General features: G+C 49.9%; 1 protein-coding gene across 2 annotated transcripts in view; it reads left to right on the top strand.

The window, feature by feature from the left end:
- Positions 1–27,704, top strand: part of LOC119566370 — a 220,309-nt gene that overhangs the window by 138,802 nt on the left and 53,803 nt on the right. For both annotated transcript variants that reach the window (XM_043549441.1, XM_037899144.2), the window contains 2 exons: positions 10,889–10,927; positions 24,272–24,298. In XM_043549441.1, coding sequence (XP_043405376.1) covers positions 10,889–10,927; positions 24,272–24,298 — 66 coding nt within the window. The remainder of the gene's footprint in view (positions 1–10,888; positions 10,928–24,271; positions 24,299–27,704) is intronic.

The following is a 27,704-nucleotide window of genomic DNA, read 5'->3' as shown; positions in this document are numbered from 1 at the left end:
CTTCTGTCACCCTACATACCGCCTCTCGGGCAGGTGGATTAACTCCAGGGGGAGAACGCCTGTCGTGAGTGGCTGCGCTGAAGTGCTACCATCCTGTAGCTGCACCTCTGCCGCTGTGCCACTCGAGTGGTGTAAATGTAACCATGGCTGAACCCAGCCCATTCACAGTCCAGGTTGCCCTGAGCACAACCAAAACACAGTAAGGTCTGGAAATGCCCAGGCAGGGCCTGCAGAATAGATGGAAGCAGCAAGGCCTGAGGGGGAGGGAAGAGGGGGGACGACATGTGTGTGAGGGAGGGGAGAGGAAGAGGCATTATCCAGATGATCCGTATTTTTTCCGACACTGCTATTCCTGTCTTAGTACAGACATGGCTCACGCCTGGATTTTCCATGTATTCATGTATTGCCCCAGTTAAGTTCTTCCTTCACCTTTCTGTTCGGCTGGACTGGGGGTGAGTGCTGAGCAGGGGGAGCGAGTGGGGCTGCAGCAGGGGGAGGCGGGACACAGCAGGGGGAGGCAACGCCAGCAGTGGGGGGGGGTAAAAGGACAGGGAGAAGTGAGAGGGGAGCATGTGTGTTGAAGGAGATGAAGGGGGAGGGGATCCTTTGTGTGAAGGCATGCAGAGGGCAGGGAGCACATGGGGTGTGAATGGGAGGGGCGTGTGTGTGTTTGAGGGATGTGTAGGGGAGGGGATTGGGGGAATGAAGCACATTTGTTCTTGATGGGGGGAAGAGGACACAAGGATGGCTGGCGGATGGGGAGTGCTTGTGTTTTAGAGGGGTATGATGGGGGGTGGGACCCTGCATGAGGGAGAGGTTGGGAGGGGAGTTTTGTTGGAAGCCTTTGTGTGTGCAAGAGAGAGATGTTGTAGTTATTCCGTGATTTACCTGCCCCATCCCCCGACACACACACACGCACACAAAACACCGGTCGTTGTCAAAGGGCTTCTCAGATCCATTCCTATCTGGTACTGAAGTAAGCGTGTCCCATTCCTGGCAATCTATTTCCCTTCTGCTCGGCTGTTGTCTGGTCTGGAAATCCAGATCTAGTTTCTTGCTGGTGGGAAGGGAGGCCTGTTTGGGTGAACTCCCCCAGGTTAGTGTAGATGGAACCTTTCTTCACATCAGACAGGGGGATCTGGCAGTGGGAAAACTAGGATCCCAGCTGCTTCCTCCTCTGCCCGCCTCTCCTTCCTCTTCTGGAGGTGTGGGTTCGCCTGAGGCCCCACCCCCACATCCCCTCTTCCCCCCAAGACCCTACCCCCAACTCGCTCCTCTCCATGCATTCCTCCCCATCACTTCCTCTCCCCGAGCGGTAGAGCTCTCCCCCAGCGCTCTACTGCGACTACATGAGCCATGTTAGTTCACTTCAATGATTAGTTTATTTAAAGTTGAAAGACTGATAGGAAGTTGGAAAAGCTTGTCTTCCTCTTCTTCTTCTTTCAATCTTTGAATAAAAAATGGTTTGAGAGGATGAGATCTACTGGTTCTAAAATTTTGAAGGATGCAGTGACCAGAAACATCAATTCAATTCCTAATTACAGATAATGCTGCCTTTGTTTAATAGATCAGGTAATTTTACATTCAAAAGCCCAGGCTTTGATATACTTAGATATTTTTTCTTACGTATCCAGTGCATTTAAGGTAGTTTGATTGAACTAATAAAAAATTAAAATGCTGCTTTTGTGCATTTTTAATTGAATTTTAATTTCAATCCAAGTAGAGCTTGACACAAATCACAAGTAAAAAAATAATAATATTGTACATAAAAAAATCACCATTTTCTAACATCTACAAAATGTAAACATTAAGAATCTGGATAAATGTAAATTAAGCTATATTATAGGTTAAAGAAATGTGTGTAGATATAGTGTATCTTCCTGGTTTATGAAAAAGAAGGACCAAATTTAGGGTGGAAGCTATATTTACATGCAAGTCAACATGTTTTAATTGTTACCAACCAATGAGAACCAACCTTTCTTGAGGGGGAAAAAAAGAAAGTAGAAAGGCAAAGCAAGGTTAAAATTAGTTATTTAATACGTGATGAAAATTGGTGATTTAAATTGCTTAGACTTAAATTCTTCCACTCTGATCTGGGGAGGTAGCATTGGTTGTTTTAGAGAGGGGAAGGGGAAGGGGAAGGGGAGATGTCAGAGGGAGGATGGGGGGATGAAGAGTTTGTGTGGAGAGAGGGGTATCGGTGAGGGGGACCTGACTGTGTGGTGAGGGGGTGAGGAGTAGAGGAGTGTGTGTGTGTGTGTGTGTGTGTGTGTGTGTGTGTGTGGAGGAGGTGATGGGGAGGGGAGTGTGTGATGGCTGAGGGTGATGGAAGTGGCAATTTTCTGAAATATTTTTATGGACTGTCTGTGTGAGTCTGTGCCAGTCCTCTGGATATCACTGCCTGTTGGGGAAAAGAATTGATTTTCTCCCTGGCACATGGGAGATCAGGGCTAGGTATTCCAGACATAGCACCACTAGGAGTGTCTGGGCTAGAATCACCACATTCGAATGGAAGCCTCAATGAGTGAAGATACCTCGCAAACAGAATGACTTCCCCACACCTCTCTGCAGGGAAACAGGGCAATGCCCCAAGCTGGAGAAAAAGAAAGAATGTGTCAGGAGGCTGCAAGTTAAAGTGTATTTGTAGCATGGATTAGCATACCCATGCTAGCTCTAATCTAGCCAGCACGGGTAGCAATATCAGCGTGGACAATGCTGGCACAGGCTTCAGCATGGGCTCATAACCCAAGTTCTGTGTCGTGGAAAGACTGCGGCAGCGAAGAGCTGCCAGAGCTTTTCCCTGCACCCCCGGCCTGTGCCAGAGGCTTTCCCCACTGCCGGAGCCTTTCCCTGTGAGAGAGGAAGACGACAGCAGCAGGGAGGCAGCAGGACAGTACACTGCAAAAACTAACAGGGGAGTCAGGAGGTAGGGCTTGGATGAATCGAGAGCGTGTCAGGCAGGGATAGTCAACAGGTGGACTGTGGGCCAAATGCAGACCAACAGACAGTTCTGAATGGACTCTGAAATCTTTTTCTTTACTTATTATTATCATTCTAACAGTGTAACACAGTTGCAAAAAAAAGTAAACATAATTCTGGGATAGATTAGCAGGACTGTTGTAGGCAAGAAACAAGAAGTAATTCTTCCATTCTACTCCACCCTGATTAGGCCTTAACTGGAGTATTGTGTCCGGTTCTGGATGGCATGTTTCAGGAAAGATGTGGAGAAATTGGAGAAGGTCCAGAGAAGAGCAACAAAAATTATTAAAGGTCTAGAAAACATGACCTATGAGGGAAGACTGAAAAAAATGGGTTTGTTTTATCTAGAGAAGAGCAGACTAAGAGGGGCCTGGGACGGGTTCCCCCCAGGGTGCCCCCTGGAACTGGTTCCCCCCAGGGTGCCCCCTGGAACTGGTTCCCCCCAGGGTGCCCCCTGGAACTGGGGTACCACTGAGCCCCTTGGCCCACCAGCCTGGGCTCCCTCTCACACTGTACTGCTGTGACAAGCTACAAACACCTCCAGGCTGCACTTTCACCAGCATTCATATCGGTGGGGACACACCCAGCTGTGGTTACACGCAGGCTCTCTAACCACCAGCTTCCCAGCCTGGGCAACAAGAGCAGTACTGCCCTGCCCTGGTCTTTTCTGGCCAGTGTATGGGTTTAATACCCAGTCCGTCTCACCCTGAATGTGAAGAGAACAATCACACTTGTGGTAACCAACTAGATGATTCTCCTCAAGCACTGCAGGCAAAGCTCACTGGGTTAGAATGAAACAAAAGCAAGTTTATTAACTACAAAAGATTGATTTCAAGTGATTATAAAGGATCGCAAACTGTTCAAAGCAGATTACCAAGCAAATAAAGAAAAACTGCAAACTAAGCTTAATATACTAGATAGATTGGATATGAATTAACAGATTCTCACCCTAAGAGATGAAAGAATCAGGCTGCATTTTCTTATGGGGGAAGCTGCACTTGCTTTACAGCTTGGAATCCCCAGGTGTTTCATACACAGGCTAGAAATCCCTTTAGCCTAAGTCCAGCACTTCCCCCGGTTCATAGAATCATAGAATCATAGAATATGAGGGTTGGAAGGGACCTCAGGAGGTCATCTAGTCCAACCCCCTGCTCAGAGCAGGACCAATCCCCAATCAAATCATCCCAGCCAAGGCTTTGTCAAGCCTGACCTTAAAAACTTCCAAGGAAGGAGATTCTACCACCTCCCTAGGTAACGCATTCCAGTGTTTCACCACCCTCCTAGTGAAAAAGTTTTTCCTAATATCCAACCTAAACCTCCCCCACTGCAACTTGAGACCATTACTCCTTGTCCTGTCCTCTTCTACCACTGAGAATAGTCTAGAACCATCCTCTCTGGAACCACCTCTCAGGTAGTTGAAAGCAGCTATCAAATCCCCCCTCATTCTTCTCTTCTGCAGACTAAACAATCCCAGTTCCCTTAGCCTCTCCTCATAAGTCATGTGTTCCAGACCCCTAATCATTTTTGTTGCCCTTTGCTGGACTCGCTCCAATTTATCCACATCCTTCTTGTAGTGTGGGGCCCAAAACTGGACACAGTACTCCAGATGAGGCCTCACCAATGTCGAATAGAGGGGAACGATCATGTCCCTCGATCTGCTCGCTATGCCCCTACTTATACATCCTAAAATGCCATTGGCCTTCTTGGCAACAAGGGCACACTGCTGACTCCTATCCGGCTTCTCGTCCACTGTAACCCCTAGGTCCTTTTACGCAGAACTGCTGCCTAGCCATTCGGTCCCTAGTCTGTAGCGGTGCATTGGATTCTTCCATCCTAAGTGCAGGACCCTGCACTTATCCTTATTGAACCTCATCAGATTTCTTTTGGCCCAATCCTCCAATTTGTCTAGGTCCCTCTGTATCCTATCCCTGCCCTCCAGCGTATCTACCACTCCTCCCAGTTTAGTATCATCCGCAAATTTGCTGAGAGTGCAATCCACACCATCCTCCAGATCATTTATGAAGATATTGAACAAAACCGGCCCCAGGACCGACCCCTGGGGCACTCCACTTGACACCGGCTGCCAACTAGACATGGAGCCATTGATCACTACCCGTTGAGCCCGACAATCTAGCCAACTTTCTACCCACCTTATCGTGCATTCATCCAGCCCATACTTCTTTAACGTGCTGACAAGAATACTGTGGGAGACAGTGTCAAAAGCTTTGCTAAAGTCAAGAAACAATACATCCACTGCTTTCCCTTCATCCACAGAATCAGTAATCTCATCATAGAAGGCGATTAGATTAGTGAGGCATGACCTTCCCTTGGTAAATCCATGCTGACTGTTCCTGATCACTTTCTTCTCGTGTAAGTGCTTCAGGATTGATTCCTTGAGGACCTGCTCCATGATTTTTCCGGGGACTGAGGTGAGGCTGACTGTCCTGTAGTTCCCAGGATCCTCCTTCTTCCCTTTTTTAAAGATTGGCACTACATTAGCCTTTTTCCAGTCATCTGGGACTTCCCCCGTTCGCCACGAGTTTTCAAAGATAATGGCCAATGGCTCTGCAATCACATCCGCCAATTCCTTTAGCACTCTCGGATGCACCTCGTCCGGCCCCATGGACTTGTGCACGTCCAGCTTTTCTAAATAGTCCATAACCACCTCTTTCTCCACAGAGGGCTGGCCATCTACTCCCCATGTTGCGATGCCCAGCGCAGCAGTCTGGGAGCTGTCCTTGTTAGTGAAGACAGAGGCAAAAAAAGCATTGAGCACATTAGCTTTTTCCACATCCTCTGTCACTAGGTTGCCTCCCTCATTCAGTAAGGGGCCCACACTTTCCTTGGCTTTCTTCTTGTTGCCAACATACCTGAAGAAACCCTTCTTGTTACTCTTGACATCTCTTGCTAGCTGCAGCTCCAGGTGCGATTTGGCCCTCCTGATTTCATTCCTACATGCCCGAGCAATATTTTTATACTCTTCCCTGGTCATATGTCCAACCTTCCACTTCTTGTAAGCTTCTTTTTTATGTTTAAGATCCGCTAGGATTTCACCGTTAAGCCAAGCTGGTCGCCTGCCATATTTACTATTCTTTCGATTCATCGGGATGGTTTGTCCCTGTAACCTCAACAGGGATTCCTTGAAATACAGCCAGCTCTCCTGGACTCCTTTCCCCTTCATGTTAGTTCCCCTTTCCCCTTCAGTCTTTGTTCCTCAGGTGTTTCCAGGATTCTTCTTGTCTGCGGAGTGAAGAACCACTGATGATGTCACTCCCTGCGTTAAATAGCTTCTGCATACGGCGGGAACCCTTTCTTCCAAAGCTTGGTTCCCAAACCAATCTGTGGAAAAATATTGACATCCCAAGCTGGAGTCCAGCATCATTTGGCCTCGACACATATCCTTGTAGAGTCATAGCAGCCATCACTCACAGGCTGCCTGTAGCATTCTCAGGAACGCTCACCAGGTGGGAGATAAGCTTCTCCTAAGGCCTATTGTTTTCCCTAATGGCTCATTGCCCTCAATAGGCCCTTCCCAACCAGCTATCTAGACTGAAGACATCTTGTCTGGTGAGCGTTACCCACTGTAACTACATTTGAAATACCGACACATAGTGAATATTCATAACTTCAGATACAGTCTGTTGGTCTGCATTTACCCAAGTTCCATAACTTCAGATACAGTCATACAAATAGGATAGTCCTCTTCAGCATACCATAACTTTTCCAATGACACCTCACGTGACTTATCTTGTATGCATCGTACGTACGTAAATGCATCGTACATACGTAAATGCATCGTACATATGTAAATGCATCGTAATTATGCCATAATAATATCACTGTGAAGAAGATGGGGTGCAGTGTCACAGGGACATGAAAGGTTGTTACAATGAGGAGGGATAAAAATTGTTCTCCTTAACCTCTGACGATAGGACAAGAAGCAATGGGCTTAAATTGCAGCAAGGGCCGTTTAGGTTGGACGTTAGGGTGGTTAAGTAGTAGAATAAATGGCTTAGGGAGGTTGTGGAATCGCCATCACAGGAGATTTTTAAGAGCAGGTTAGACAAACACTTGTCGGGGATGGTCTAGATAATACTTAGTCCTGCCATGAGTTCAGGGGACTGGACTAGATGACCTCTCGAAGTCCCTTCCAGTCCTACAATTCTGTGATTCTATGATTATTGTTGTTGGGCTTTTTATTATTATTTTCTCTGGAGTCTGGACCTTGACTGTACCTTGACCAAGAAATTTGGACCTTGACAAAAAATAATTGCCTACTTTTGATGTGGGGCATATAGCCAGGTACATACCCGCACCCTTCAGGCATGGCTTTACTCTACTGGCCTAAGCTGTGTCTGACCATCTACACTGCTGTTTATACCTGCGCTAGGGGGTCTACATGCATATGTACTCTGCATGCCGCTGAAAGCATCTTGTAGTGTAGACGTACCCCTAGAGTAAAGCCAGCATGGGTATGCCTGCCCACACTACAATCACAGCTGTCACTGGTGGTGTAGACATACCCAGAAAGAGAGAGAGAGCAAAGAAGGAGCTCAGAGAATTGGGACACGGCAAAGCCCAGGCTTCCACCAATGTGAATTCTGTGCTAAGCTTACCTCCCCCATGCTAACCTAAACACTTCCAGATGCTGTACGCCAATTGACTATTCATACTACCTGGTTTTGAAAAGGGCTGCTTGATGTCACTGACATACACACTGAAATGCATCATGCCCAGAGACGGTACCGTCCCCCTCAGGAGTCTGACGTTAGTTGGACTTGCTGCAGAGAGCCAGAGGAACAAAGAGGTGTTGCTGGAGCCCAAAGGCTTCGTCTTGGAGCTGTTGAGAACATGTGGCCAGCCCTTGTGGTAACATGTGACCCGTGGGGGTCTGGCGCACTAAAGGGGTACTGCAAAGAGACTGTTTAAACTAAAGGCTGGGGCATAGCCTAGACTTTGTGATGGGGTGAAGAGGAGGGAAGCATATGTGATTGGGAGTGGGAGAGGAGAGAAAAGGAGGGGACCTGTGTGTGTGAGGAGTTTGAGGGGGAGGGGACATTTGGGTGAGTGATGGGGAACCTGTGTGTGTATGCATGTGAGAGAGGGGCATGAGGGAGAGGGGTGAGCAGGAGAGGTAAAATGGGGGAGAGATGGAAGCCGGTGTGTTGGAGAGGGTGTGAGGAGGAGGGGAGTGTGTGTGAGGCTGTGGAGAGTGTGTGAGCTGGTGCTGATGGTGAGGAGAGTGTGTGTGAGAGAGAGCAGGGGAAGGGGAGAATGGGTGTTCGAGGGGTAAGGGGAAAGGGTGTGTGTGCGTGTATAGAAGGGAGTGTTGAGTGTGTGTGTCATTAAAATGACCCTTTGCCCGCGGTGCTTTCCCCTGCCTTGCCAGAGCCCAGGCCTCTCCACCTTCCAGCACCCCCACCCCACCTTGGACTTGGTGCCCACAAGACAGGCTGGGGAGGGGTGAAGGGAGATGTGCTTGTTGTATTTTAATGCTATCAGTGTTTGCACACGGAGGGGCAGGAGGGAATAGAGGGAGGGAAGGAGGCAGGAGCAGGTGGACAGGGGAATACAGCGAAGGGTTGGGGCACAAAGAAAGCGGAAACAGAAGGAGAGGAGGAATCCTAGGGAGGGGATCAGGGAATAGAGCAGTAGGTCTCAAACTTTTGCACTGGTGACCCCTTTCACGTAGCAAGCCCCTGAGTGCGACCCCCCTTATAAATGAAAAATATATAAAAATGTGTTTAACACCATTCTAAATGCTGGAGGAAAAGCGGGGTTTGGGGTGGAGTCTGACAACTCACGACCCCCTATATAATAACCTCACAACTCCGTGAGGGGATCCGACCCTCAGGTTGCGTACCCCTGGAATAGAGGGAGCAGAGGGAGGGGAGAGAAGATGGGATGGGAGAGGAGGGAGGGGAGGGGAGGGGGAAGAAAGGGGCGGGGGGGAATAGAGGGACAAGAGGGGGCACGAGGAGCAGGGACTAAAGGCAGGGGAGTGTGCTGGGGTTGGGGTAAGAGGGAATATAGTGATGTGAGGGACACGTGAGGGGCAGGAGAAGTGCTTAATTTGTAATGAAAGAGGAGCCTGGGCTCAAGCGATTAGGTGCTGGGGCTCAAGAAATGTTCTTACATTCATAACTGATGCAGGAATCCCAGCAGTATAGGGGCTATGAACTGCCAAGCCCAGAGGAGCTGGGGCTTATCCCTGGCAAGCCCTGGCACGAATTAAGCACTGGGAAGGAGGGAATAGATGTAAGGGAGGGGGCCTGGGGAGAGGGCAGAGGGAATAGAGTGCAGGGAAGCAGCAGAGGGGGAGTGAGGGGGTAAGATAGGAATGGGAGGGACATGTGGCTCAGGAGGAGGGAATAGAGGGAGGGGAAGGTTAAGGGGTAGATAGATGAGGGCATAGAGGGATGGGAGGTGACACGAGGGAACAGAGGGAAGTGACGGGGAGAATGGACTAGAGGGTGGAGAGAGGATACAGAGAGGGAAGAGAGATGTATTGGGGGCAGAGCAAATGGAAGGATGGGAGGGGGCATAAGTTAGGTCTGAAGAAATAGAGGGAGAGGAGGCATCATGGAGGGGGCAGGAGGGATACCGGAATGGGAGGGTGCAGCGGGAGAGGGTGGAGGGAATGGAGGGAGGATGGATGCGGAGGCTGGGGAGAAGGGGTGCAATGAATAGAGGCAGGAGGTGGTTTGGAAGCTGCTGTTGCAGTTGTTACTGTGGGTATAATTGTCTCCTGTGTCCCTTCTTTTGCCTTGTAGGGAGAACCACTATATGTAGGGCCCTACCAAATTCACCATCCATTTTTGTCAGTTTCACAGTCCTAGGATTTTAAAAGTCGTAAATTTCATAATTTCAGACATTTCAATCTGAAATTTCCTGGTGTTGTAATTATCAGGGTTCCTGACCCCAAAAGGGGTTGTGGTGGGGGTTGTGGTATTGCCACCCTTCCCTCAGCGCTGCTGCTGGTGGCGGCACTGCCTTCAAAGCTGAACAGACAGGTTCTCATCAAGTGATCCATGCCCTGTCACCCAATCCCAGCTTCTGGCAAACTGAGGCTCGAGACACCATCCCTGCCCATCCTGGCTAATAGCCATTGATGGACCTATCTCCATGAATCTATCTAGCTCCCTTTTGAACCCCGTTATAGTATTGGCCTTCACAACATAACACAACAATCAGTGGCCAAGCCCCTCCTCGCCGCTTGCTTTAATGGGGCAGGGACCTAGCTGGGTCTCTGCTGAATCGTACCCCTTTGTTCAGTGATGCTCACAGCCCTGCAGAGCCCCTGGGCAGAGCTTGCCTTGAACGAAACTTGTCAGCAGCTCTTAACGGCCCTTCGCCCCCTGGCCGCACCAGAGCCCAGCCCCCTTCACCCTCCAACACCCTGTCCCGTATTCACAGTGTCTGGTCTCGGCCTGGCCTTTAGCCAGACCCTTGGGAGTGACCCCACCAGTGTCCAGGTCCCCAAGGACTCACACAGTTCCACAGGGGCAGGCCCAGGCCGCCACAACTCGGAAACTGGGCCTTCGGCACCAGCGATCCCTGTCTGCCTCTGTAGCTCCCTGCAGTGAGTCCAGCCAAGCCTGACACCTGTGGGAGAGTTTTTCTACCCCATCAGGGCACAAGGCTCCCACTCAGAATGTGCAGGGCCAGCAGGCAGCCTTTTCCAAAACAGGTAACAATCGATTATCTCCTGAAGCACAAAATCTGAAAGTCCCTGGGTTAGTGTGAGAGAGGCAGGGGGAAGCCAGGGTTCATTGTGCCCTGCTGCCCTGCCCTCCATCCCTGCTGTCTCTGTCCCCGTGTCTCCCAGTCCCAGTGCCCTGCCTGTCTGTGCATCCTGCTCATCTCAACACTGACACCTGACACCTTCTCTCTTTATTCTCCTCCACAGCTTCCTACTTACGCCCCACCGATGAGATTTCTGGAAGTGGTAAGTCGCTTGCTCTAAGGGTTGATGTCCAGTCACTGTCCACTCCCGTTGCCTTTTCCGGATCCTCCATCGATATGGGTAGATTCCAGCCCAGACAGTTCTCGTAGTGCTATGTCTTGAATACCTAGCCCTGATCTCCCCTGGCCTAGAGAGAAAATGAATTTTCAGTGCCAAGAGGCTTGATACAGATAGTTCATAAATTCCCACAGTCATCACACATGCCCCCCCACCCCCACAAGGGCCCTACAGGGCATTGAGGAGTTAGGGGGGGACATATCTCTGGGGTGGGTGATTTGTGGGACATGGAAAGGGGATTATTCCCTCTGCCTATCCTCCCCAATCTCCCACTGTCCCCTCTTCCCCTGGGGCCGAGGAGGGTCGGGCTCAGTGATGGGCACAGGGACCCTCACATGCCTGTCAGGGACACAGAGGGGTATTTGTCTCCTCCCAACACACAGTTTAACTCCCTCCCCAAACAGCCGCAGCAGCAAAACAACCGCTCAGGTTAATGGGAGCAGCAGGTGCAGAGAGCTCAGGATTGGAGTCACATTCATGTCCCCCAGCCCAGCTGGCTGTATGTGCAGAGGGGAGGGGCACATGGTGCCCCCATCCTGTAGGGGAGCTGGACTGTAACCTGGCTGCAAGAGGAGGCTGATCTGGCTGCTGGGGAAGGGTGGGAACAGGCTCCTCTGCTGGTCTGCTCAGCGACCCTGGGCAGTTACTGATGGGAGCAGGAGTTTGTGAAATTCCCCCCTCATGAGCACTGCTCCCCCACCCCAAAAGCCCCTCTGCAGCACCTCAACCCTTAGCCACTCCCTGCAGAAACTGCAAAGGGTGGAGAGTGGGGGCGGGGACTGGAGGGAGAGGAGGAGGGATCCCAGGGAACAGATGTGGTGGCGGGAGGGAAGCTGAAGGGAGCGGGGAAGGAATCAGGATATTTCTTGTTTTCATCCTGTCCGTGCCTGTTTCCCCTTCTCTTTTTGTGTAAAAAGGATTAGTTGGCAGCCAGGGTAGAACAGCAGTAAATACATTTGTAAAGCTCTTTTCCAGACAGCAACACGACCCCAAGTGTGTGTGTGGGTGTGTGTGTGCCGGGGGGGAGGGTGTGTGAGTGCAAGAACCTGTTTTGCATTGCAGGAGAGTCTCTAGGTTTGGGCTTCAAACACTTTCCATTCTAAATTATAAGGGATCCCTGGGACCTTTTCTGTGAGAAGTTCTCACATCTCAGTTTCCAACAGCCTGGGATATTCAACAGTGGGCTCTGCCTCGAGCTAAGGAGGGTGCCTTTCCTCGGTCCTGTGGAATTCCCTTCAGATGTAGCTGAGTTGCAAAGTGCTGAGAATCACCCTTCCCCTTCTCTCACCTGTGTTCCTCAGGGAAATCTCGGCAGTTCGAAAAATCACACATACTGGGCCCTGCCACAAGTATTTTCTTCTTTAATTACATACACTGTTTAACATAAGGTCCAAAGCAAGGCTGGAAACTTAGGGTGGAATAATGGGAAAACTATTACTTGAATTTTGAGTGATACAATTTCCCCCTCACTCCTTCCCTCACACCACCGTGTGTCCTCCGTCCTGCCCTGCCTGTTGAGTTGCCTTCATGCCGTTTCTAGGATTAATGTGTTGGGGGTTTTGCCATTATTTTTATAACTGAAAGTTTATCTGTGAGACGAGCATAGAATCTCACAAAGAATTGCCCTCTTCCCAAATGGCCGTCATCTCCCACGGTTCCCGATGAGAGCGAAGCTAAGCTTCATTAATGGAGACGTTGGCCTCTGGTAGACAAAGACACTTGGTTGAAGGGATCTGTGTTTAAAAGAATTCAAATTATTCCAGAGGCATCTCACCTAAAGTTTAGAAACCTCAATAAAATGGATAAATCACAGGGAATATGTTCATCCAATGGGGGATTATTTGATTTGAGAAAATGGATCAAAAGGAAAGGGGCAGAACCTTATGATCCGTTTGTAGATGGAATTGCTCAGGAGTTCTTTAATGTCTGCTGTGACAAGGTGAGGGCAGCGGTGTGGGAAAAGTCCCACAGACTGGACAGGGCAGCCGATGCCACTGACTGACACATGCAAGAGAGACCATTTATAGTGCACAGGTCCCAAAGGGAAGGGCAAAAGCCTGGCATGGAAAGGGGCCCCCAGTTTGTTCCTGGGAAAGAGGAGGTGGGGGGACTAAGCACCCAGCAGCCCAGTACCAGTCACCTCCTGATAACACTAATTATCAGACCCCAGGCCAAAGGGATGACCCAAAATCGTGTTTCTTACTCACATTCCTTGAACACATGAAGAAACAATGCCCTAAGTATGGCGAATCCAAATCCAATCCCTGATCCGTCCAGGTTAACGTACCGACCCTCGAGTCAGAGATTTCCGTGGTACCAGAGGGGGTGCTAGTTAATGTTATCAGCTCTGACCTCCTGGAGGTAGACCAAGAGCTCATTAAACAGGCCAAGATAAATGGTAATGTGTGGCACGGTGGTCAAAGTTGCATGTAGGGTTGGGATTGGGCTGAAAGCAGCGCTGATACCGGGGTCTGTAGACAGGCTGTGGGTCAGAACCTCCCAGTGACCCTAATTATCAGACCCCAGCCCCAAGGGACGGCCCAAAATGGTGTTTCTTACTCACATCCCTTGAACACATGAAGAAACAGTGCCCTAATTATGAAAAACGAGGAGTACTTGTGGCACCTTAGAGACTAACAAATTTATCTGCGCATAAACTTTCCTGGGCTAAAACCCACTTCATCCGTCGCATGCACTGTTCACTGATGCCGGTAACACAGGTCTAGGGGCCTTGCTAACGCACGCTGGTGAAAGCAATAAGAAATATCCTGTTGCTTTTTTAAATAAAAAACGGACACCCAGTGAATAAAATTACTCTGTCATAGAAAAAGACTGTTATGTGATTGTGTGGGCAGTCCGGCAGCTTAGGCCTTCCCTGTTCAGCCAAAAATTCAGGGTTCTAACAGACCACTCTCCAGAACAAAAGGTACCAACTCCAGGCTGCTACGTTGCAGTAGAGAGCTTCAAGAATATGATACAGAAATAGTACCTATTAAGGGCAAGGAAAAGGTAGTGGCAGACACACTCTAAAGGCCAGAGGTTCTGAGCTGACTCATATGGATCAATGTAGGGGGTGAGCTGTGACCCAGGGACCTTTTGGTGCCAAACGGCAGAGGGCACAGGGGGTGCAGAGGGTTTTACAGGAATCCTCTGGATTAGATCTCTGCATAATCCCAAAGGGTGGCATGTGAGGTCTCTACTGAGATCCAGTAGTCCATTAGCCATCATGATCACTGCAAAATGTATGTACAGAGAATATTTAGGGAGTTACGTATCTATACTGAAAATTATGTTCTTAAGGATTTGGGATTCAGGCAGGTAGCCAGAGGTAACAATCCTCAGCACTGTACCTCCCAGGTAAGAGGTAACAGACACCTCTCTCCCTGTCTGGTTCTTTGTGTATGTTGGATTGCATACCTCACCCTGTGTGCCTATTAGCATTCTGAGCCAATTGCTGATGAAGAAATTTTAAAATCTACAAGACAGGAAATCTACAGGAAGAACCAGTCAGGAGGGGGGTGTCCTGTTTATGCATAAAGCCATAGGACTGTCCTGATAGACCTAGGGGTGCCCAGGGACACCCTGGGTCCTTTACCAAGGAATAAAGTGACAGCATGTTTGTCTCATGAAATAAGGTCACAGATTGCCTGGCTGAAAAGCGTTGGAAGGATTTGGGGGCAAGCAGTTCTTTATTAGACATGAGAGCAGCTTGTTAATTAAGTCTAGATTCTAGAATGCATGGGATGATTTTATTTGATATGTAAGCATTTGTTGCCAGTACTTCTAGTTGCTACTACTTGAATCTCTGGGCTTTGGTAAATGAATTGATACTGGATCTCACTATGAACATCTCTAAGTGCTGTGAGCTGAGTAGAGCGGTGGTCTGAGGTGTAACTGGTAGCTGGGGTTCACTATTTCTTTGGAAGCAGCAGATCTGGGCATACTGAGAGTGTCCAGTGATCAGAGACTGGACACCCCAGGGAGACACTCAAGGGATCAAGGGTTGGAATGTGCCTATCTATGTGTAGAGTGACAGCGGGGTCTGTGAGGCCGTGAGGGGAGGGCTTGTGTTACCCTTGGCCAAACTGGGGAGCTGACCCACTACAGGCATAGAAAAATCTTCCTCACACTAAGGGCAGGTGGTAAGGAGCTGCCTCACAACCCTAGGTCCCTCTGGGAAGAATCATATTAGGTGTATTATGGTAGTACCTAGGCGCCCCAGTCATGGAGCAGCACTCCATTGTGCTAGACACTGTACAAACAGGGGTTTTTAGGCATTGCAGCAAAGGAGAGTATTGAGGAGGGATTTGAAGGAGGAGAATGAGGTCATTTTGTTTTATTTCTTGAGAGCTTGTTTGACCCTTGTCACTGTATTGAAGCATTGGCCTTTCTTTGCGTCACGGGCAGTTCTTAAGTTGGCCACAGAGCACGGCCTTCGGCAGACGATCTTGGGGCATGTGCGTCATGTGTCCCAGACAGTGAAGCCTGCGAGCGTCCAGCACAGTCTGCATAGACTATAGGCCGGTTCTCTCAAGAATCTCGTGACTGATGATTCCTTGGTCTCAAGTGACTCCAAGGATATTTCTAAGACAGCGGAGGTGGGAACTGTTCAATCTCCCCTCCTGCTTGGAGGATGTGACCCAGCTTTCACAGCCGTAAAGGAGGGTACTAAGGACACAAGGCTGATAAACAGATCCCTGCGTGTTCAGGGTTACCCACAGGCGCTGACTGTGTGGGTGCTCCAGGGCTGGAGCACCCACAGAAACAAAATGGTGGGTGCTCAGCATCCACTGTCAGCCCCCCACCCTAATCAGCTCTTCCCCCTCGCCCCAGCACCTCCTAGCTGCTGGCAGCCCTGCTGATCAGCACCTCCCCCGCCCCCCAGCGCCTCCTGCGTGCTGGTGATCAGCTGTTCGGCAGCATGGAGGAGGCGCTGGCGGGGGAAGGGGGATGAGTGAAAGCGGTGTGCGCTTGTGGGAGAGGGCGGGAAGAGGTGGGGTGGGGGCAGGAAGAGGCAGGGCAGGGGCGGAGTGGGGGGGAGGAAGAGGCAGGACCTGAGTGGGGCCTTGGGGGAAGGGGTGGAGTGGGGTGGAGCCTGGGGCGGAGCGGGGGTCAAGCACCCCCCTGGCACATTAGAAAGTCGGTGCCTCTGGGTTTAGCAGCTTTTTGTTCCAAACATGTGACAGGTTAATACTGGATAGTTGCCTTCATTCCCAAGTGGAACTCTTTGAATAGGGAGAGCCCCTTTTGTGGACAGCCAATTTTCAACAGGATTTTATAGATGCCGTTCCTGCCAAGCGTGTTGAAGGCCTTACGTGGGTTAACGAATGCGATATAGAGAGGGGCCTGTTGTTCACAGCTTTTTTCTTGAACCAAGCGCAATCACTACATGCAATTAGTACAAAAGCATCCAGTGATTAGTACGGGCCACATCTGCATGGGTCAGAACGACCAATTTTCAAATCATTAGGAACATCACACGGTCACATTCACTTCAGGTTTTTGGTTTTGTGACCCTGTATGAGATTTCTAATTAAAGCAGGGCAATTCCCAGACACAAACCTTACTGTGCAGTTAAGGCTGAGGGGACGTAGCAGTAATTTAGAGTAAACTATAGTACCAGGATGTAGAAATGATCCCAAATCCAAGTGGTAGGCCAATTTTCTTCTAAAAAGTTAAGTCGAGCCTGTTACGTAGCTCAGGGCAGGAGCGTGAGAAGCTCCCTAGACGGGGGGGCACCAGCACCCAAACAATGTCCTGCCCCCTGCTCCTCCCCTTCTTCCCGAGGTCCTGCCCTCACTCTGCCATTTCCCCTGAGGCCCCACCCCACTGCTTGCTCCTCTCCGCCCCCTGGCTGAGGGGAATGAAAAATCCACACCCCTGCGTGACGTAGTCAAACCAGCCTAACCCCTGGTGTGGACAGCGCTAGGCTGATGGAAGAATTCTTCTGTCACCCTACATATCGCCTCTCGGGCAGGTGGATTAACTCCAGGGGGAGAACGCCTGTCGTGAGCGGCTGCACTGAGGTGCTACCGTCCTGTAGCTGCACCACGGCCGCTGTGCCCCTCGAGTGGTTTAAGTGTAACCATGGCTAACCCCAGCCCATTCACAGTCCAGGTTGCCCTGAGCACAACCAAAAGACGGTAGGGTCTGGAAATGCCCAGGCAGGGCCTGCAGAATAGATGGAAGCAGCAAGGGGGAGGGAAGAGGGGGGACGACATGTGTGTGAGGGAGGGGAGAGGAGAAGGCATTATCCAGATGATCCGTATTTTTTCCTAGACTGCTATTCCTGTCTTAGTACAGACATGGCTCACGCCTGGATTTTCCATATATTCATGTCTTACCCCAGTTAAGTTCTTCCTTCACCTTTCTGTTCGGCTGCACTGGGGGTGAGTGCTGAGCAGGGGGAGCGAGTGGGGCTGCAGCAGGGGGAGGCGGGACACAGCAGGGGGAGGCAACGCCAGCAGTGGGGAGGGGGGGTAAAAGGACAGGGAGAAGTGAGAGGGGAGCATGTGTGTTGAAGGAGATGAAGGGGGAGGGGAAGATGTTTGTGAGGGGGAGGGGATCCTTTGTGTGAAGGCATGCAGAGGGCAGGGAGCACATGGGGTGTCAATGGGAGGGGCGTGTGTGTGTTTGAGGGATGTGTAGGGGAGGGGATTGGGGGAATGAAGCACATTTGTTCTTGATGGGGGGAAGAGGACACAAGGATGGCTGGCGGATGGGGAGTTCTTGTGTTTTAGAGGGGTGTGATGGGGGATGGGACCATGCATGAGGGAGAGGTTGGTAGGGGAGTTTTGTTGGAAGCCTTTGTGTGTGCAAGAGAGAGATGTTGTAGTTATTCCGTGATTTACCTGCCCCATCCCCCGACACACACACACGCACACAAAACACCGGTCGTTGTCAAAGGGCTTCTCAGATCTGTTTCTATCTGGTAGTGAAGTAAGCGTGTCCCATTCCTGGCAATCTATTTCCCTTCTGCTCGGCTGTTGTCTGGTCTGGAAATCCAGATCTAGTTTCTTGCTGGTGGGAAGGGAGGCCTGTTTGGGTGAACTCCCCCAGGTTAGTGGAGATGGAACCTTTCTTCACATGAGACAGGGGGATCTGGCAGTGGGAAAACTAGGATCCCGGCTTCATCCTCCTCCGCCTGCCTCCTTCCTCTTCTGGAGGTGTGGGTTCCCCTGAGGCCCCTCCCCCACATCACCTCTTCCCCCCAAGTCCCCACCCCCAACTCGCTCATCTCCATGCATTCCTCCCCATCACTTGCCCTTATGTCCAGGAAATATTGGCAGGGCACAGCCCTCTGACTTTTGAAAGTGAAGGGGCCATGGCCGCCTGGCCCCCCGGTTCCAGCGCTGCTGTGCAGGAGCCTCCGTCTGTTCCTCCCCTCTGCTCTTCTTTTTGTTACTTTTGGGTTTTTTTTTTCACTGTTGTCTTCCTCCCATCGCTCTGCCCCACTGCTGCTCCCGCTGCCTCCCCTCTGTCCCGCATGGAGCTGCCCCAGCTGCTCCGGACTGGGAGTCTGCCTCCTGTCTGCTGCACAGAGCTGGGGGAGGGTGCTGATGTCAGGGTGTCCCCCTCCCGTGTACCTGGTCGCTTCTGAGCTGTGGTCGGGGAACAGGGGGAGCCTGTCTCTGCAGCTGCCTCTGGGTCAGGTCTGGGTGCTGCTGTCTGAACAAGCGTTCAGGCTGGTGAGTGCTCTGCTCACAGAGACAGCACGCTGACACACTCACTTCCCCAACACACACACTGTCTCATGCAGTCCCCCAACACACACCCAGTCCCTCTCTCACACACACTCCCCATCACATGTTCCCTCAGCACACACTCCACCAACACACACAGTCCCTCTCTCATACACACACACTTCCCTCCAACATCCAAAAATATTTAAATAAACGTATTCTATTATTGTTTAACAATGCGATTAAAACTGTGATTAATTGCGACTATTTTTAATATGATTAATCACAATTAATTATTTTAATTGTTTGACAGCCCTAGTTTGGACTAATCGAGTTTCTCTGTCTGGTTCTTTTGCTTAGAGTTAAACTTATCTTAGGGTAGATGTGTAGGCCCTGTTCTCACAACAGCACCCCGCAGGGGGAGTGTGGGCACACGGCAGGAAGAGGGAATGACCAGCAGGGCTGAGGGGAAGCTGCAGGGGGAGAGATTTTTGTCATGGATTTACAGAGCCATTTTGGCAGTTCCTCAGCTCCTCCGAACTGCTCCTTAGCTTTTCCTACACTCCGGCAGTGTTTCCCAACTCGTGTGCCATCAGGCCCGAACAGGAGTGCTGCAGAATTTTTAGAAAAGGTACATGTGAGAGCAAGGTGAGGAAAGCCACATTTTGATTGGTCATCTGCCTCACTGCCCCACCTCCTCCTGGGGTGGAGCAACCAATCAGAGCTCAATCTCCCTTTCTGCCCCCCTCCTTTCCTGTGTGAACAATGGATCAGCTGCTGGCCAGGGGCAGGGGGCAGAGCCCCGGGAGCTTGGGGTGAGCTGTGGCATAGAAAAGGTTGGGAACCGCTGCACTAAGGATGGATTTTCTTCATTATGACACTTTGCAGCTCTGTTTAAAAGACTTCAAGTTACAGAGAATCCAGTATTTACCCTAGTTCAGGGGTCTCAAACACACGTGAAAAAACACCCCCTGAGCTCAGCAAGGTTCAGCGCTGTCAAGCTCCAGTGTAAACAGTACAGCAGCGCAGGGAGCCGTGCCCCTCGTGGAGGTGCTTCTTTTAGAGCGCTGGGAGACCTCTCCCGCAGCGCTCTACCGCGACTACATGAGCCACGTTAGTTCACTTCAATGATTAGTTTATTTAAAGTTAAAAGACCGATAGGAAGTTGGAAAAGCTTGTCTTCCTCTTCTTCTTCTTCCAATCTTTGAACACAAATGGTTTGAGAGGATGAGATCTACTAGTTCTAAAATTTTGAAGGATGCGGTGACCAGAAACATCAATTCAATTCCTAATTACAGATAATACTGCCTTCGTTTAATAGATCAGGTAATTTTACATTCAAAAGCCCAGGCTTTGATATACTTAGATATTTTTTCTTATGTATCCAGTACATTTAAGGTAGTTTGATTTAACTAATAAAAAATTAAAATGCTGCTTTTGTGCCTTTTTAATTGAATTTTAATTTCAATCCAAGTAGAGCTTGACACAAATCACAAGTAAAAAAATAATAATATAGTCCATAAAAAATCACCATTTTCTAACATATACAAAATGTAAAAATTAAGAATCTGGATAAATGTAAATTAAGCTATATTATAGGTTAAACAAATGTGTGTAGATATAGTGTATCTTCCTGGTTTATGAAAAAGAAGTACCAAATTTAGGACGGAGGCTATATTTACATTCAAGTCAACATGTTTTAATTGTTACCAACCAATGAGAACCAACCTTATTTTAGGGGGTGTCAAAGTCAGATTCAAGGCTCACAGAATTTGTCAGACCACTCTGTTTATTAGGAAAGCGCTTTGTCAATGCAACCAGATATGTGCGCCCCCTGTAAAAGCTCAAGATAACTTATTTATACAGATAAGCCAAAGCCAATTTAACATAAGAGACAAAAGGAAGAGAAACTGACAAATATACATACATATCTTATTTGCATACTAACGTTTACCAATCTCCTAGCTCAGTAGGAGCTCTAAGTTAATTAGTTTGAGGACCCATTGTCTCACATTCCTTAATGTTTCTCTCCTGACAACTATATTTCAACAAACCCCTTTATGCAGCATTTCTTTAATGAATTATAATTTAAATATAATTCATTCTACTTTCACAATCCCTCCTTTTGGTCAAGCTACGCAATGACCAACAATGACTGGGTTCCACATATCAGTCGTTCTTTATCTCTTTGTTCATCAGTGATATTTAAAATCATCAAATTAGCACTTTGGTTTGGGGCAGCTATCTGTGTAGCATGCCTGACACAATTTTGGATACAACAGGAAAGTAACTGAAAACATACAAAAATTATTAGGATTCCAAACAGGAGAGTTAGGGCTCCCTGAAACAACCAGTTTCCTATGCCAGAGAAATTGAAAAGGTTACTTAGCCACTTCCATAAAGAACTTGGCTCTTCATGGGGAAGATATGCAATTTGTTCTAAGTGGCTAGCACGATCTATTACCTCATTGGTGTTGTGTGGTATATACACACAGCAGTCTTTTCCAATGAGAGCACATGCCGCCAGCACTATGTCCAATGCCTGACGGTTTTGGAGGGCCATCTGTCGGATTGCCCCTGTTTCTTTGGCCAGGGCTCTTAAACTTTCTCCGGTTTCATTTGCCATTATTTCAACTACTGCTTGTAACTTTAGGAGCCTTTTTGCATGGTGTATTACTCCCCCTAATGGTATTAAGGAACCCCCAATGGCCTCTTCCCAGGTTAAGGGGCTTATGTTATTTACATACCATTGGGCATCTGTTAAGTCCCTTCTTTTTCGCCTGAAATTGCGGAGGCGTTCTCGAGGGAAGGTTCCTAGCACTCGGAATTGTGGGAAGAGTCGGGCGGGATAACAGATTCCTGACCAATTAGCTCTGGTCACACACACCCAGTGATGGCCTATTAAGTCCGGGAAGAGTTGGTTGCACCCATTTGTCATATAGGTGTTTGCAAAGGAGGAGTAGTATCCCCCAAAGGGTACAGGGTAATTCTCCTTACGCCGAGTGGTGTTATTTGCATGACATTGAAAGATTGTATTGTTTTCACTAAGGTTACCGTAGGGGGAACATGACGGCCTCTCTTTCTTCGGGGCTGGCCTATTGGTATTTCAATAACAGCCTGCTGGAGGCTGTGGGATTTGTGGCGTCCTTCCGGGAGTCCTGGCTGTCCTGAAGGGAACAGAGGCATGCCTTTCCCTCAGCGTGGTGGTTGTGGGATGTGGGGAAAGTGCACGCCCGGCTCTTCTGCCATAGCCACACCCGGGGCACCAGCCGGCGGAGGGATGTGGTGATAGAGCAGCTGGAGCAGGAGGTTCTGGAGCTGGAGAAGGAAAAAGATGTAGCTTTTCACTGCTGCATGACTTGCATATTACTCTCTGAGAGGAGTGGGAGTTTTGCGTGTAAAATGACGATAGATTACAATTTTGTCGACTTTTCTAATCCGAACTCTGCCAATTCAGGGTTTAGCTGGCTTTTGGATGAGAATTCTAGAAATGGTAGGGCTGGAAGGGATCTCAAGGTCCGTCTCATCCATCCCCCTGCATGAGGCAGGAGTATGTGTACCTGGACCATCCCTGACAGGTGTTGGTCTAACTTGTTCTTCAATAGCTCCAATGCAGGGGAGGCTATGGGACTGACCTCCGATATTAGGTAACAAATAGCTACAAATGCATGTTCTGGTGAATGGCTGATGTGTGTCATTATGTACCAAAATAGTCTCCCTGAAATGAAAGAACTGAGGGGGTGGGAGGGACACAGGAACAGGAAGGTGCAGAGGGAGAGGGTGGAGGGAGGATCAATGTGGAGGCTGGGAAGAAGGGATGCAATGAATAGAGGCAGGAGGTGATCCAGAGTCTGCTGTTGTTGCAGTTGTTACTGTTGGTGTAATTGTGTCCTGGGTCCGTTCTTTTGCCTTGTAGAGAGAACCACTATACGTAGGGCCATACCAACTTCACCATCCATTTTGGTCGCTTTCACGGTTATAGGATTTTAAAAATCGTAAATTTCATAATTTGAGATATTTACATCTGAAATTTCACGGTGTTGTAGTGATAAGGGTTCCTGACGCAAAAAGGAGTTGGGGGGGGGTTGCGGTTCTGCTACCCTTACTTCTGTGCTGCTCCTGGTGGCGGGCCTGCCTTCAGAGCTGGGAGCTGGAGAGAGGCAGCTGCTGGCCGGGAGCCCAGCTCTGAAGGCAGAGCCACCGCCAGCAGCAGCCCAGAAGTCAGGGTGGCCTGGTCTGGTGTTGCCGCCCTTCCGTCTGCGCCGCTGCCTGCAGAGCCGGGCCCTCAGTCAGCAGCCACCGCGCTCTGGCCGCCCAGCTCTGAAGGCAGCAGCGCAGAAGTAAGGGTGGCAATACCGCAACCCCCCTAAAATAACCTTGCTACCCCCAATTTGAGAACAGCTGGTCTCCCTGTGAAATCTGTCTAGTACAGGGTAAAAGCACCCAAAAGACCAGATTTCACAGGGGGAAACCAGATTTCACAGTCCGTGATGCGTTTTTCAGGGCCATGAATTTGGTAGGGCGATAACTATATGAAGGTCCCCAACCACTGGTACGTAGCTGGACCTGGGCTGGGATTGTGTCGTTAGCAGGGGGATGCGCAGGCAGAATTAAGAGGGGCCGGGTACACGTTGGCACCTGCTCATTGCGTCCAGCCCCAGGCTGGCTCCCCTCTCTACCTCCTGACTCTCTTACTCATCAGCCCATCAGAGGGGATCTCGCCTCTAACCATCCCACTGACCCTTCCCCAGAGCAGCCAGCCAGGATCCCCTCCCCCATTGATCCCCAGGGCTGACTCTGCCTTTTGTCTCCCAGCTGCTCTCCAGACTCTGTCCCAGGCTGCCTTGCTGATCTCCTGCTTCCATCTAGGGCCTGATGAGTGCGCCCCCCTCCCCCCCGGCCCCGCTTTAATGGGGCAGGGCCCGAGCTAAGTCTCTGCTGAATCGTCCCCCTTGGTGCAGTGATGCTCACAGCCCTGGAGAAACCCTGGGCAGAGCTTGCCCGGAACTAAACTTGTCAGCAGCTCTTATCGACCCTTCACCCCCTGGCCGCACCAGAGCCCAGCCCCCTTCACCCTCCAACACCCTGTCCCGTATTCACAGTGTCTGGTCTAGGCCTGGCCTTTAGCCAGACCCCTGGCAGTGACCCCATCAGTGTCCCGGTCCCCAAGGACTCTCACAGTTCCACAGGGGCAGGCCCAGGCTGCCACAACTCGGAAACTGGGCCTTCGGCACCAGCGATCCCTGTCTCTCTCTGTAGCTCCCTGCAGTGAGTCCAGCTAAGCCTGACACCTGTGGGAGAGTTCTTCTACCCCATCAGGGCACAAGGCTCCCACTCAGAATGTGCAGGGCCAGCAGGCAGCCTTTTCCAAAACAGGTAACAATCGATTATCTCCTGAAGCACAAAATCTAAAAGACCCTGGGCTAGCATGAGAGAGGCAGGGGGAAGCCAGGGTTCATTGTGCCCTGCCCTCCATCCTTGCTGTTTCTGTCCCCATGTCACCCAGTCCCAGTGCCCTCCTTGTGTGTGCATCCTGCTCATCTCAACACCAACACCTGACACCTTCTCGCTTTATTCTCCTCCACAGCTTCAACAGAGGAGAGTTCTAGTAAGGGTAAGTCACTTACTCTAAAGGTTCATGTCCTGTCACTGACCACTCTCATTGCCTTTTCCGGATCCTCCATCGATATGGGTAGATTCCAGTCCAGACAGAATTAGTGGTGCTACATCTTGAATACCTAGCCCTGATCTCCCCTGGCCTAGGGAGAAAATTAATTCTTTCCCCGCAAGGCGTAGCAAAGCCAAGGGGCTTGATAAAGAGTCCTACAGATAGATCATAAATTTCCAACATTCATCACGCCTGCTCCCCACTCCGACAAGGGACCTGCAGGGCAGGTGAGGCGTTGGGGGGACATATATCTGGGATGGGTGATTTGTGGTACATGGAAAGGGGATTATCCCCTCTGCCTCTCCTCCCCAATCTCCCACTCAGATTTGATAACTGAATGCAATAGGGATATCTGACTAGAGAGCACTAAGGTAGGTGAATTGCTCACCCTCACTGAAAAGACACAGATTATGGTTGTGCTGCAAATTCACTAGCAGGTATTGTCCAGCAGGCCAGGCCTCACTCATAAAATGGTGCCTCAGATTAACACTGTGGGATCACAACCTGCGCCCAGCCCACCATACCAGGTGTCAAGGTTCCTTCCCCACTCTGAACTCTAGGGTACAGATGTGGGGACCTCCATGAAAACCCCCTAAGCTTATTTTTACCATCTTAGGTTATAACTTCCCCAAAGTACAAACTATTTTACCTTTTGCCTTTGTACTTTATCGCTGCCACCACCAAACATCTAACAGATATATAACCGGGAAAGAGCCCGCTTGGAAACGTCTTTCCCCCCAAAATCCTCCCAAACCCTATACCCCCTTTCCTGGGGAAGGTTTGATAAAAATCCTCACCAATTTGCATAGGTGAACACAGACCCAAACCCTTGGATCTTAAGAACAATGAAAAAGCAATCAGGATCTTAAAAGAAGAATTTTAATAGAAGAAAAAGTAAAAAGAATCACCTCTGTAAAATCAGGATGGTAAATACCTTACAGGGTAATCAGATTCAAAACATTGAGAATCTCTCTAGGCAAAACCTTAAGTTACAAAAAGACACAAAAACAGGAATCTACATTCCATTCAGCACAGCTTATTTTCTCAGCCATTTAAAGAAAACAGAATCTAACACATATCTAGCTAGATTACCTACTAAGTTCTAAGACTCCATTCCTGTTCCGTCCCTGGCAAAAGCATCAGGCAGACAGCAAGCCTTTGTTTCTCCCCCCCACCCCAGCTTTGAAAGTATCTTGTCTCCTCATTGGTCATTTTGGTCAGGTGCCAGCGAGGTTATCCTAGCTTCTTAACCCTATACAGGTGAAAGGGTTTTTCCTCTGGCCAGGAGGGATTTCAAAGGTGTTTACCCTTCCCTTTATTTATGAGACCAGGCAACTGGTAAAATACAGAAGTTAAGTTCATAAGGAGATGACAAGCGTGCTGGACATGGGAATAATTCTAGAGTCAGTCAGTCCCTAGACTTCTCCAGCTGTTATGGATCCCAAAAAGGATGGAATCATGAGATTTTGTGTTGATTATAGAAAACATAGTGCCCTCATGGCTCCTGATACATACCTTATGCCCAGAATTGATGACATGCTGGACACTTGAGGCAGGGAAAAGTACCTGAGGACCTTGGATTTAACAACGTATCCAGCTCTGGCTCCAGGCAGTCAGACCTGGTGGTTGGAGCAGTGATGGAAGCCGGATGTAAGATTGGGATCTGGCCAAGGGCAGTGCTGAAACTGTGGTTCAGGGACAGGCTGTAGATCAGAACTGAGGTAAAAGCCCATAGAAAAGCCAAATCAGTATTTTACTCAGAGTCCAGATGCAGGCCAAAGGTCGAAGCCAGGCTAGAGTCATTCCGGGGTTCTGGGGGCAGGAGGCGGATGCAGGGCTGGACTGGGACAGTAACAGGGCTGCAGCAAGGCCAGAGTAGGGCATGGACAAGGCTGGAGTGGGCTGGGACAAGGCTCGGGCAAGGCTGGGGCAGGAACAGGAACTGGATGAAGGGCAGGCTGGAAGCCTAGGGAGTCAGTAACATTGCCAGGCAGCAGGAGGGTTTGTCACCGGGTGATGCTGTTGCACAGACTAACTGGTAGCTCAGGCGGGGTCAGTGAAATACCTGTGTCTGGGGGTCATCTGACCTGGGCCCTGCTCGGGGATAGGCGGCTGCAGCGTGCCCGGGGGCTGAGTCACTGCTGGAGGGTGAGTCACGGCTCAGGGGCATGAAAAATCCACACGCCTGCGTGACATAGTAAAACCGACCTAACCCCTGGGGTAGACACTGCTAGGTTAGGTAGGTGGATTAACTCCAGGGGGAGAACGCCTCTCGTGAGTGGCTGCACTGAGGTGCTACCGTCCTGTAGCCGCACCACTGCAGCTGTGCCCCTCGAGTGGTTTGAGTGTAACCATGGCTAACCCCAGCCCATTCACAGTCCGGGTTGCACTTAGCACAACCAAAACACAGTAAGGTCTGGAAATGCCCAGCCAGGGCCTGCAGAATAGATTGAAGCAGCAAGGCCTGAGGGGGAGGGAAGAGGGGGGACGACATGTGTGTGAGGGAGGGGAGAGGAGGAGGAGGCCTTATCCAGATGATCCGTATTTTTTCCTACACTGCTATTCCTGTCTTAGTACAGACATGGCTAATGCCTGGATTTTCCATATATCCATGTCTTACCCTAGTTAACTTCTTCCTTCACATTTCTGTTAGGCTGGACTGGAACAGATGAGGAAAACAGGAGCTGCATTATTGGCGAGTGCTGAGCAGGGGGAGCGAGTGGGGCTACAGCAGGGGGAGGAGGGATACAGCCGGGGCAGGGAATGCCCGGCAGAGGGAGGGGGGATGTGGTAGCGGGGAGGCAATGACCAGCAGAGGGAAGTGGGGAGGGGAGGAGGGTAGAAGACAGGTACAAGTGGGAGGGGAGCATGTGTGTGAAAGGAGATGAAAGGAGAGGAGAGGGTGTTTCTGAGGGGGAGGGGATCATGTGTGTGTATGAGGGATGTGAGGGGGAGGCTAGTGTGGCAGATAATGGACCATATTTGTTCTTGATCCAGGGGGAGGGGGCCTGAGGATGAGTGGCAGGGTGGGAGTGGTTGTGTTTTGAGGGGTGTGATGGGCGATGGGCCTATGTATGAGAGAGAGGTTGCGAGAATGTTGTTGGAAGTGTGTGTGTGGGAGAAAGATGTTGTAGTTATTCTGTGATGCCCCACCCACACACCACCACTTTCTGAGGGCAAGACTGGTCGTCAAAGGGCTTCTCAGATCCTTTCCTATCTAGTACTGAAGTAAGCATGTCCCATTCCTGGCTGTCTGTTTCCCTTCTGCTAGGCTGTTCTCTGGGCTGGTAATCTGGATCTGGTTTCTTGCTGGTGGGAAGGGAGGCCTGTTTGGGTGAACTCCCCCAGGTTA

This window comes from Chelonia mydas, chromosome 6 (genome assembly GCF_015237465.2).
Source record: "Chelonia mydas isolate rCheMyd1 chromosome 6, rCheMyd1.pri.v2, whole genome shotgun sequence".
NCBI lineage: Eukaryota > Metazoa > Chordata > Testudines > Cheloniidae > Chelonia > Chelonia mydas.
The sequence above is the reverse complement of the archived record's forward strand: the minus strand, read 5'-3'. Positions and strand labels throughout refer to the sequence as shown.